At 38.7% G+C, this 12,221-nt stretch overlaps 1 protein-coding gene across 1 annotated transcript; it reads right to left on the bottom strand.

The window, feature by feature from the left end:
• Positions 1–459: 459 nt before the first annotated feature.
• Positions 460–5,611, bottom strand: LOC136202355 (protein unc-13 homolog). Its single transcript, XM_065992922.1, has 5 exons — positions 5,066–5,611; positions 2,769–3,635; positions 2,179–2,631; positions 1,905–2,094; positions 460–1,810 (listed from the first exon to the last, which is right to left on the bottom strand). The coding sequence occupies exons 1-5, from the start codon at positions 5,489–5,491 to the stop codon at positions 882–884; spliced, it is 2,865 nt and encodes a 954-aa protein (XP_065848994.1). The 5' UTR covers positions 5,492–5,611; the 3' UTR covers positions 460–881.
• Between the last annotated feature and the right edge of the window lie 6,610 nt (positions 5,612–12,221).

Genomic DNA, 12,221 nt, shown 5'->3' with positions numbered 1-12,221 from the left:
ATTTGGATATGAACGCACCATGTGTTCCCTTTCCAATGTACTAGTTCGGATCTATTTCTCAAAACTCTTGAAATTATTTTGGTGCACATATGATATCGAAGCATATAGAGATGGATCTTTTGATGGAGATTTAGAATGACTATAAGGACAACATAAGTTTGAGTATGAGTAAATAATAAATAAAAGGGGAAAGTTCAAATAAAACCTCTGTGGTTTTACTAATTTTCAGATAAAGGACTGTGGTTTACTTTTTGTCAAAACGAGGACTGAGGTTTCGCACTTTTAATAATGGTATTAAAACTATCTTTAACGACCTGAAAATGAAAATTTTCAAGAATTAAAGTTGTTCAATGTCATATTTTCTATAGAACTGCATTTTCGATTTTAGAAAATCATCTTTTTTGGAACTTTCTCTCTCTAAACATTAACTTTCTCTCTCTTTACCAAACATCATCTAAATAATCTCGAAATAAAAAAGTTGAAGAATTAAAGTTGCTTAGAATATTAGTAAAGGGTGATTTTAATAGTATCAATCGCAAAATTCCTTATTTTGCCCAATCCCCGCACCACTTTCTTCAAATGTCTCTCATTTTTCCATCTCCATACCACTCCCAAGAATTATTAGATTAGCCAATTCCTGATGGAATTGCGACTTTCTCTGGTAACAGCTTCGTGAAAAGCTTCAACCTTCAAACTCAATGAATCAAATCAATAAATACACTATACAACACTCTTAATTTGTTCCTATAATGCCTTCACTTGCCACCAAAATTCCCAAAACAACTATCTGATTCGAGCTTCAGACACCGGCCGGCTTAATACAGCAATCATGTGAAAGCCATAGCACACAAGTTCTTCACATTTAGATTTGCCACAGCTTGTTACAGTTTCTTAGGCAAATCGTACGTCTTCTTCAGGAACTTCACGGCTGTTTCATCACTCCGATAACATAAAACTCGCAGTAGTGTGTTTGGATCCGTGGGACACCACTGCCCTGATGTTGGAGGCAGCGGAAGCCTGGATTTAGCAGATGAGCCGTAACTCTCGAGAGTAAGACTCGTGAACCGTTCAATTAAACTCTGGGTCTCGGTACGAAAAAGTGGGAGGATACTATCAATAGTGGTTGAAAACTTATCTATTAACTCAGTTGGCAATCCATCACCATTAGACCAGAATAAATCTTTGAGAAACTTGAAGTCTTCCTCGATCATTTCGGAGTCCTGTAGAGTGAAAGCACGAGAAGGGCCTCCTGCAAGCAAGACCAATGAAAACCCATCGAAGGAAGCTTTCATTACATCGGTGATAAGACGTGTTCTGACTCTGTCATGCAATGTAGATGAAATGATTTCTAGATATTGTTCAAGCTCCTGAAGAAAAGGTTCAATCCTAGAACACGAAACTTCTCCAGCATATAGGCCGTCCCAAAGAACAGGACTTAGATCATGGAAGACAACCTTATAAGCTGTTGCTTCACACAATTGTTGGATCCCTTCCAAACAAGCTGCAGCTGAAAGCTCGAACCTTTTACCCGATCCATTAGCAAGATCATTAACATGATACGATTTAGAATCCTTTAGTTGAATGGCTGTCCTTTTTTCTAATATACCCAATTGCAGCCGAATATGCTGCAGAGTATTGATACGTACGCATAGCTGGGGTATCCCGCACGATGTATCCCCATTCGTAGACCCTACTTGCGATTTTCTCCTTTGGTTTACATGTGACTTCTCCTTTTTAAATACACGAAATTTTGATCCCTCTGTACATCTAGTCAATGAAGGCAGAGTTGGAATGTAAGTGTTTCGGGTTCCTGCAGATCACAACATAGATTTTTTTGTTACAAACAAGGTTTAAAACTTAGAATTCAATGAACAATTTTTTACGGAATGCATTGTCATACATACCACATCCGGATTTAGTTTTCGATATGTAACTTTGTAGACATCTGTCAAGCCCAGTGATCAAATCAGGAAGCAAGACCGAATGCATAGATATCGGCAACAGGAAGAAGGCATCTAACGTTTCATCAACAAACCGTAGAACTTCAACAGCCGAGGGAGCAAATTGCTCTTTGTTTGCCTTTGGATTCCACACCTGCATCAAAGAGCTGATAGGTCAATTTAATGAAAATCGAAACATGTAACGCTATATTTCCTATATGGAATTCTCCTCGCATACCTCCTTTTGTAGATTCCGATCAGTCCATTCCTTCACCCTGTCAAGTCTCGTCTTTATCCACGACTTAACCAAATCGAGAATTAACGCTTCAGCCTCATAAGGAGGCATCTTTTGGATTATTGACTTTCCACCATCCTCACTGTCCACTGCATCTTCAACAGCAATCTGCACAAGATCTTTCTCCAACTTATCAGCAGCAGTCAGCACTTGTATTGCATCAGGCGTCAGTTCACTAATACCCGAAACAAATCGCTTCAGTTCAATGCCATAACAAGAATGAAGAGTGGACACAGCTACACCTGCTGCGAGAGGGTGCCATCTCTTAAGTATTGGACTAAATATGGCCTTCTCGCTAAAAGCCAGTTCACTAATGTCTTGTGCAAGAACAGACAGGCCAGGACGCGGGGTAGGCTGGTTTTGGAAAGGCTTGCCCGACTTAACCTTCTCCACTTTCTGTTTCGGTACGAACAAACAGAATCAATAATGTATTATAGCTAGCATAATGTATATAAATAAACCAACTCCACAAATGAAACGGGGAAAGAAATTTACTATTGTTAATGAAATCATGCTGAAATGGTGAAACTTGCCTGACGAAAAGACGCCTGCAAAGATGATCTAATGTAAGTATCAATCCTGTCACGAGCAACATCTACGTCTTTCTTTTTCCTGCGATATTCGTGAGATATATCTTCTACCAGTATTTTTGCTGCCACGACAGCTACAGAAGCAACGCTTTGCATTGATTCTATATTGTCTGTATGGAAACTATCATGATAAGTTAGAAGCCTTTTCTCCGCCCAACCGAGTATCAAACTCAAAACGGAACTCAGAATCTTGGAATATTCTGAATCCTTGGTTGTCTTTGCATCCTTTTCAACCTCCATCAACAGATTATTGGCGGCAAATAATAAATCATCCTCAATTTGACCAGTTGCAACATAGTGGCGAAACAAAACCCACGAAAACAATAGATTATGCATTATCTGGTTCATTCCAAGCATCGTCCAAGTCTTCTTCACGAGTTCCAAAACCTCATCAATTTCTTCAATCACAATCGATTCATCATCAACATCGAAACAAGCATCTAAGAGCATTTGATAGAGTCTCAAATTCAACGGAAAGCCATCCGCCCAGTGACATTTTTCGGAAACAGGCCCATCAAATGATCTGCAAGCAAGAGACATAACTACATTCCTGAGAATTTGCAAGGATTCAGTGTTCTTTCCAGTTTCAATCGGTTTCTCCAATCCACCACGAATTATCTGCTGGAGTCGCCGTGAGGAAGTTTCAGTCTTATCAAGTGGCATGTGAGGATGCAAAAGGAGTCCGGCTTCTAGAAGCTTCAAATTTCTTCTCTGCCACGCTTCATATTCAGGCTGATTAGGAAAATCAGAAGACTTGAGCTGCTGCAACAGTTCCAAAGGTAGAACCATGGACTCCATACGTCTTCCAAGCTGGTATTAATGTTTACAAAGAAGCACAAATATTGAGTATGCTTAAGTGAAAAAATCACACTGAACAAAAAACAAACAGATCAAAGATTCAAACTTTGCCAACTTCATAAAAGCCAACAGATTGATTTTGTCATAAAACCTAGCTAATCATTTTTCAACGAACTAGGATGTAATATGTAACTTCACGGGTTCGAGTCTTAGGAGCGGCCTCCTGCCAAAAAATTGGCAGGAGAAGGCTTGCCCCAATACACCCTTGTGGTGGGACCCATCCCCGGACCCTCGCTTAGCGGGGACGCGTAGTGCACCGGGCCACCCTTTATGCACGAGGGATGACAATTTGGGTTATAGTGTTATGTTATCTATTTATCTATATCTTGATGTTCTATATGATTATATGATATAAATGGAAGAAAAATCACAATCGTGTTGCGTCAATTGGATTATCTATATAAACCCTATTATCGTGTCAGAAATTGCCACCTCTATATACGGTAACTTTGCTGTAACAACCTGGTGCGGAATTGGTGGCGCCAGGTAAGGTCGGAGCAAAAGTGGAGGAATAGCTTCTTGCTCAAAGGAATGACAATGGGCAAGAATAAAATGAATCTCTTGTCGGAAATGAAGAGGGAGTAACTGAACTATATTAGTAAGGTGTTTTTCCAATATATGTAAACGCGTTTTATAGCCGTGATGCCTGGAAAATTGGTCTCGCGGTACATGACAGTGATCATGCATTGGACCATTCTGTAACAATTGGAACAAAGCCGAGAGCCAACTCTCAAAGCACAATACAATGTGACCTGGGGCGGAATGGGTGGCTCCGAGATAGATTGGCCGAGCAAGATGTATTTCCAATATAAGTAGATGTGTTTTAAAGCCGTGATTGCCAAATATCTAAATGGTATTAGAGGAACATACAACAACAACAAAACCTTAGTCTCGAAATGATTCGGAGTCGGCTAACATGAACCTTCATACAAAGCCATGAAATCAAGTCGTGTGAGCTGACATAAATTCTCTCCCTCCACTCAGTCCTATCCACTACCATTGCATCAAGCGCTCTTCGTCTTACATGGCCAAACCGCCTTAGTCGGCTTAGTCAGTTTTCTATTAGAGGAACATACATTTGCATTAATTTTCCTTTTACCGCTGTTTCTTCGGCAAGCAAAATAGCAAATAAAGCTAAAGAAATTTCACATTAGTCGGAGACAGAGATCCCATATTCCATTGATTTGGACTCAAGTCACATAATTTCTACAACAGTCAACTATCAAACTGAATAATAAACAATAGTAATAATTTCAAGCAACTTCAAACTTTTTCTAAGAAAACGTTAAAAATCAGTTAATTAAAAAATGAAACTCGATTTTTTTTTTCAAACTTTCTTGTCAATCCAAACAGAAAACATAGAGAAAAAGTCAAACACGAACCTGACCAGCAGCAATCCTCAACATAGCCCTTCTAATCCTCGAATCCGTCTGCTCCGATACTCTCATCTGAACTCTAATCAACTCACCAACCGTCACCGTTTTCTTCGCCGGCTCGCCGCTTTTCTTCTTGGTCGTTGAACCCGACCGAATCCCTAGCGCCTTCTTCACCTTACTAGCAGCCGTCGATGTCAAAGACCGTTGCAGAGAAGAAGAAGAAGAAGACCCCAAGGAAGCAACTCCGGAACCCGCCTTATCTCCATTCTTCTCCGACTGCGGGATATAAGTCAATGGCCTGCTACCGGAACTCCGGCAAGCTGCAATTAAAATCTCATAAGCAGATTCCCGGAGCTCCGAATCGGATAAATTAGGAGCGGCATCAGGAAAAGGGGATTGAATTTGAAAATCGTGAATTGGATAAACAGGCATGGTAATAGTAGTGGAAGAAACGGCGTGCCGCTTGGAATTTCCGAGAGATTTATCTCTGAAGATGTGAGACACGATGGTTATGGAATTGAGTGCAGAGAAGGGAAAAGGGAAGAAGGTAGGTTAAAGAAGAAGACGACTTTTGGAAATTGTGGGGTTGGGTTGGGTTGGGTCACTTTTTGATGTGTTATTCTTGCTTGGATTTGAAGGTAGCCATGGCCTTGATGTTAGTGTCAATCGGGAGAGAAGACATCGAATAAATCAACATAAAGTTTTGAAATTTCGGTGAGAGGAAGAAGAAGAGGAAATGCATAACAGGGGAGGGAAGAAGGAAAAAGTAAAAGACTTTTAAAAGAGTGTGAGAAAAGTGGGAGCAATAATTCGGTGTTCTCTGGCTCAGTCGCTGCTCGTGAAAGCATTTCTCATACTCGTTTTCGTTGTAAAGAAAATTTCTTCTCTTTTTATATTAAAATTGTGGTTACATCTGTTTTTAGTTTGTGGTTTAAAAATTTACTAAGACACATATCAAATTAACTAATGATATTAAAACTAATGATATTAAAAGAAAAAGAATTAATTTTATTATTATATTTATTTATTTGATTTTTATTTTTTATTTTGGAATTTGTTCTTCGCTGATGATGTGATGCTTTTCGTGGAAGGTAATGAGGAGCAAATTAGTGTGGTGATGGATATCCTTAATTGCTTCTATGATGCTTCTGGCCAGAAGATTAATATTCAAAAATCTCGGATGCTTTGCTCTAAGAATATGGACAATGGCATGTGCAGAAGGCTTAGTGATCTCTCCGTCATTCCCCTGACTCACTCTTTGGGGAAGTATCTTGGGGTCCCTCTTCACAGCGACAGGGTCTCCAAAGCCTCTTTTAAAGATACTTTGGACAAAACTAACGGTTTGTGTGCTAGTTGGAAAGCTAATTCTCTTTCCCTAACAGGCCGTCTTACTTTAATCCAGTCTGTCAACTGCGCGGCTCCGAACCATATCATGCAAGCTTGTAGACTCCCTGAGCCGGTTCTCAACGAGCTTGATAAGATTAACCGGCGTTTCCTTTGGGGAGAGTCTGGAGAAGGGAAAAATATTCTCCTGGTCCCTTAGAAGGAGGTCTGCCAGCCGAAAAGCAGGGGGGTCTTGGCAGCAGGCAAGCTAAGGACAACAATAAAGTCCTTTTAATAAAGCTTCTCTGGAGAATGTGGCAATGCCCATCCTCTCTTTGGGTTCATCTTCTCTGTGGCAAGTATCGGAAAGACAAAATTTTTGGTGGCCCTAAGGAGAGAGTTGTCAGTTGTTCCTTCCTCTGGAAAGGGCTTAGCGCTGTGTTTGCTGAATTCTGCACGGGGGTTGGCCTGGAGGTGGGTAATGGTAAGTCCATCAGTTTCTGGTATGACACTTGGATTGGTGACAAACCGCTTATAGAAGTGTGTAGCTCCCCCCCGCCTAGTAACATCCGTCACTGGAAAGTTGCCGATGTGGTGGACTCGGAGGGAGACTGAATCTGGTCTAAGTTTGACATCTTCTTTAGTCTGGAGACCCTCCTTAGAATTAGAGGAGTTAAGATTAGTAATCTAGAGGAAGACAAGGATAGGCATTGCTGGGCCCTGACAAACAATGGCGCTTATTCTTGTAAGTCAGCCTATGAAGCTTTTACCCCTAACAGGGCCGATCCTCTCTCGGATATTTGGAAATCCATTTGGGCCCTTAAAATCCCTTACCGTATTAGGAGTTTCCCGTGGCTGGGAGTCAAGAACAGGTTGCTCACTAACTCGGATAGGCACAGACGACACTTGGCGGATTCAGGAGCCTGTAGTAGATGCAGAGGCCATGTTGAAACTTTGTGCCATGCTCTGAGGGATTGCCCTAAAAGTAAAGAGGTTTGGAAGAAGATTCTCCCTCACCACTCTCTCCCTTCCTTCATGGGTCATTCTGAGTTTGACTGGTTCTCTGATGGTGCCAGTGGAAAATTAATGGCTAACATGGAGCACGGTGACATTTTCTTTGCTATCATCTGTCACCAAATTTGGAAGTGGAGGAACGAGGAGATCTTTGCTGATAAAACTGTCCTTATTCCTGACTTACTTGATTTCTTCTCGAAAAAACTCTCTATTATTTCTGAGAGCTTCAAAGGGGATCCCCTTGTCAGATCTACCCAGAAAAGAGAGGTCCACCTCGTTGGTTGGAGCAAGCCGAGAGAAGGGGTAGTGAAGCTGAATACGGATGGTTCATGCCTTAGCAATGGCAAAATTGCTGCCGGAGGAGTTCTTCGTGATGCGGGAGGCGCCTGGCTGGCTGGGTTTACCCATAACCTGGGGATGGGTTCATCCTTTTCGGCGGAACTTTAGGGGTATTCTCTCGGGTATCAAGCTTGCCATTAGCCTGGGTGTTAAGAAGTTATCTGTGGAATCTGATAACTTGGAGGCGATCAACATGATTTCAGATAACCAGGCTATTTGTCTTAACAGCCAAAATCTTATCAAAGCTATTTTAAGGCTTCGCTCTTCCTTTGAGTTCTTAAAGTTCAGACACATCTATAGGGAACAGAACCGGGTTGCGGATCATTTGGCGGCAGCTGGGCATGAGGGGATGTTAGGTGTTTCTACCCTTTCTGTTCCTCCCATCTTTCTTTCGTCTCTTCTTTTAGACGATAGGATTGGGGTCAGCCTGCCTAGGCTGATCCCATGTTAGTTTTCTTTGTTTTTTTTGTTTTCCTTTCCTGTTTCTACAAAAAAAAAAAGATAATAAAAAAGTTAATTTATAATTATATAATAATGAAAAGGTAAATTAAAAAAAAATCGTGGTTTAATGTTTTTTCCAAAATGATACCTGTGATAATTTTTTAAATCAGTGTTGTGGATGTTAGCAAATTGAGATTTCTTCCTACGAGGATCGAAGGAAGCATCTCCAAAGGAGACACATTTCTTTATAGCGTTTGCAAATAACCTTAAGCTCCCATGCTGAAATGTTGAGCGATTTCCGCAAGTGCACGGTTTCGCTTGTAGTAATAAAAATATCGATCCCCCAGAGAACGCTTTTTAACGAAAACTTATATTAATTTAGTTTAAATACGACTTAAGGTTTATTAAATAGATAAACGTTATTTGAAATTGGATTTGGTTTTGAAATTGCTAGAAATAGAATTAGATTAGAGTATTTAGATGTTAGAAATTATTTATGATTTAAAAGTTAATTTGCAAGACAGGAACGTTTAGAACTTTTAGAAAAACAAATAAATGTATTCGTTTGCATTGAGCAAAGAAAACAACTTTAAACTTTGTATTAATTATAATGATGAAATAAATGACGGAACCTCTAATTAATTGGCTTTGAACGCGACAAAACCCTTTCGGGATAGTTGCCCTTAATCAAATTAAAACTCTTTCGAGATGATAATTTGCCTAAGTGTTCAACAAAGTTTCCTTGTAATGATTTTGATTTTAACTACATTTTAATGAAAACACCAGCAATCACTTTAGTGGATTGGTTACCATAAGTGCTGCATAACGATTTATCGAATAGAACGGACTTTATTAGATGAAATATAAATTGATACAAGTTTACAGAGTGAAATCGCATGGATCCTTCGAGGGCGTGCAAGTGAACGGCTGATCAATCCTTTCCTTGGGTTTCCTTAGAGGTTGTCAGGCTCAGGGGCGGATCATTTTACTAATTCTTCTCGCTGAATCTTTGGAATAGGGATTCGGTCGGCTTCTACCAAAATGCAAAACTAAACTGGAACAATGTCTAAACGCTACTAAACTTGTTATTATTGAGTAAACAATGTGTGTACAACATATTGCTTTGAACAGAAATAAAATCTAAACTCTGACTCTTTTCTGAGTCAGAGTTTCTACATAAACTCTACACTAATCTCTCTCTATCAATATTACATTACCTAACATAACATAACATAACATAACATAACATATTACATAACATATCAACTCTTTATTTATAGATGTTGAAGGGTTGTGACTGAAGTGATGTGTCCTTTGTGAAGAGTTGTGTCCGTTGTGAAAGGACGTCTTTATCCACTTGAACGAACGCGTTTCTTGGACTTCAACATGTGTTCATTGTACTTTGGCAGAATTTCTGCACTTGCCGAGAATGGGGATCCTCGGCCGTGAATGGGGGAGCATTAAGTTGAGCTTTGGACGAAGGGAGGAAGTAGCTGAAGGACGCGTGTCGCGGCCGTGGGTGGTGGATTCGCTGTCGCGGCATGGCGTGATTTTTCACTCCTTTGCTCTCGTTCGTGTCCTTGACTTGGCGCTTTTGATTTACGTCATCTTTGACTCCTTTTGTAGGGTTTTTCTTCTGTTTTTGATCCTTTTTCGTTCCTATTTGGATTTTACCAAATATTTAGGTACCTTGCAAGAAAGAAAGATATTCGAGAGTAAAAGTAATCTAAACAGATATAAATAACACAAATTCGTAATAAAAATGATGTAAATATTAATGATATTTTAGGTATATTTTGGGCTTAACAAATCTCCACACTTAATCTTTTGCTAGTCCCGAGTAAAATTTCACTGATTTTATTCCTTAACTAATCTCTTTATGAAAATAAAGCATATATCTTTGTGTTTACTTTTTAAATTAGTTAAGCCGAAAATACTAACTTCGCATGGCAAATTTATACGCAAAATATCAAACTAACTTAGTATAAATACGATATATCATTCGTCTTGTATTTCAATGTTTAAATTGAAATATTCGGGACGATGTAAGCACGCATGTTATTGAGTCTTTCATCTCAAGGCATTTCAAAGCACCAAATTTCCTTTCCCAAACCTAAATTATTATATATGATTTATTAAGTTTAATTTGTTTTGCTTAGTTACACCCGTGATAAGGGTGGTATCGATCGTAACTTTATATGCATTTTATTTGTGTTCGCTTAAGAGGTACCGACCATGCCATGGGTGGACGCAATCGTTACTTTAAACTTTAAACACGCTTAATTTTTTATTTAAACGTTCCTTCCATACCTCGATTGTGATAAGGGTGGTCGCAATCGTGGCCAAAAGTACGCTTCATTTATTTATTTCTTCCCTTTCATACCTCAACTGTGATAAGGTTGGTCTCAATCGTGGCCAAAAGTTAAGAATACGATTTATTGATTATAACTTGTAAATTGGGAAAAAGAAAATTAGCACATTCATCCTATATTGACTTAAAATTCAACATGTATTATGGCTATAGTTTCCTTAAAAACTTCAATTGGTGTTAATGTAAGACAAAATCAAAACCGAGCTAAAAATTGTTAGTTCAATTTAATGCCTATAAACCTAATTGAAAATTTAAAATAAGATTTATTATATCATGAATTTCATGATATGAAATAGAGATTAAAATTAAAGAATTTATTACTTAAATACATTCACTCGAGACAATTTTTACTTAAAATCGTGTCGAAGATTTGTGAAAAATTTGAAAAATATTACCCATATAGAAATATATTATTTCTATCGATAATGATAACCTAAAAATAATCATAAAAATTATTTTAACTTATGATTAATTTATAAATGTATAAAAATGTTAAGTTTATAAAAGTGTTGCAATATACGTTGCATTTGTAATTGTTGCTTAATAATTATTCTTTATTCGTTGCATTTATTCGTACTAAAATAAAATGATATATGTAATATCTCCTCCCACACTTAAATTGGACCATGTCCTCATTGGTGCAAAATTGATAAAACACGAAAAATGGTACGAAAATAAATCATACGAATGAAGAAAGAAAAAGTATGAAATTAAAGTATCAAAATTAAGATATTAAAAGTGTACCAAACATAATATAAAATAGGTGTATTGTAACAAATCAAAATAAATGAGTAAAGAAAAGAGTAGATATAACCTGATTATGTGATCGTGAATCCGGTGGAGATGGTGTGGTCACTACGCCTCGATGACGGAAAAATAATAATGACCGATGTTGTGTTCACTTCGCAAAGTATGGATGTTGGCATCCACCGCATGTAATTGGGAACTCATCGCTTGATTATTCTCCATAATATCGTCGAACCGCAAATTCATTTGCTGATTGTGTGCATTAATTTGGTGCAAAATTCCTTTACAAATCAACTGGATCATCAACATGGGGCTCATCACCAACTGCATAAATTGGAACCATTGTCCTTCCGAATCTGAAATGATGCTGAATCGATCCATATTCAACATGCAAACAAATTATTAGAGGTAAAGGAATCCTAATGAGTAACCGTCTTATGTTTAGGCATGGTGTGGAAAACTTTTAAAGGTGTGGTTGGGAAAGAAGTATATTGGGTAGGTAAAAATTTGGTAAAAGTAAAGGTGATATGGTGTGGATTTAATTGTACGGGGAAGAGTTTGGATGGTGTAAGTTGGGTAAAATGGAAAGTGATGTTAGGTTTGTGTAAGGGATAGGTACATATAGGGGTAAAATATAGGTGTTTAGGAGTGATGGAAGGAATAGGAATTGGCTCAATTGAAGTCAAAAATCCGGAGCTGGTGGCTCTACAGGCCGCTGGTCGCGACCGAGGATACCCATCCGCGGCCGCGGCACGCGGTATTCAGAGAATTTTTCTCTGAATTTTCTTGCGGTGCTTGCTGAAGTTACCGAGAATGTGACATTCTCGGCCGCGGATCAGTCCCTGATCATCCATATTTTGCATTTTAACTCTGTTTTGTGTAACTTCTTGAGAAATTATATCCTGAACTCCTTGAAAATGTAATCTG

This window comes from Euphorbia lathyris, chromosome 8 (assembly GCF_963576675.1).
Source record: "Euphorbia lathyris chromosome 8, ddEupLath1.1, whole genome shotgun sequence".
NCBI classification, from domain to species: domain Eukaryota; kingdom Viridiplantae; phylum Streptophyta; class Magnoliopsida; order Malpighiales; family Euphorbiaceae; genus Euphorbia; species Euphorbia lathyris.
Note: the sequence above shows the minus strand (reverse complement) of the source record. Positions and strands in the feature narration are given on the sequence as shown.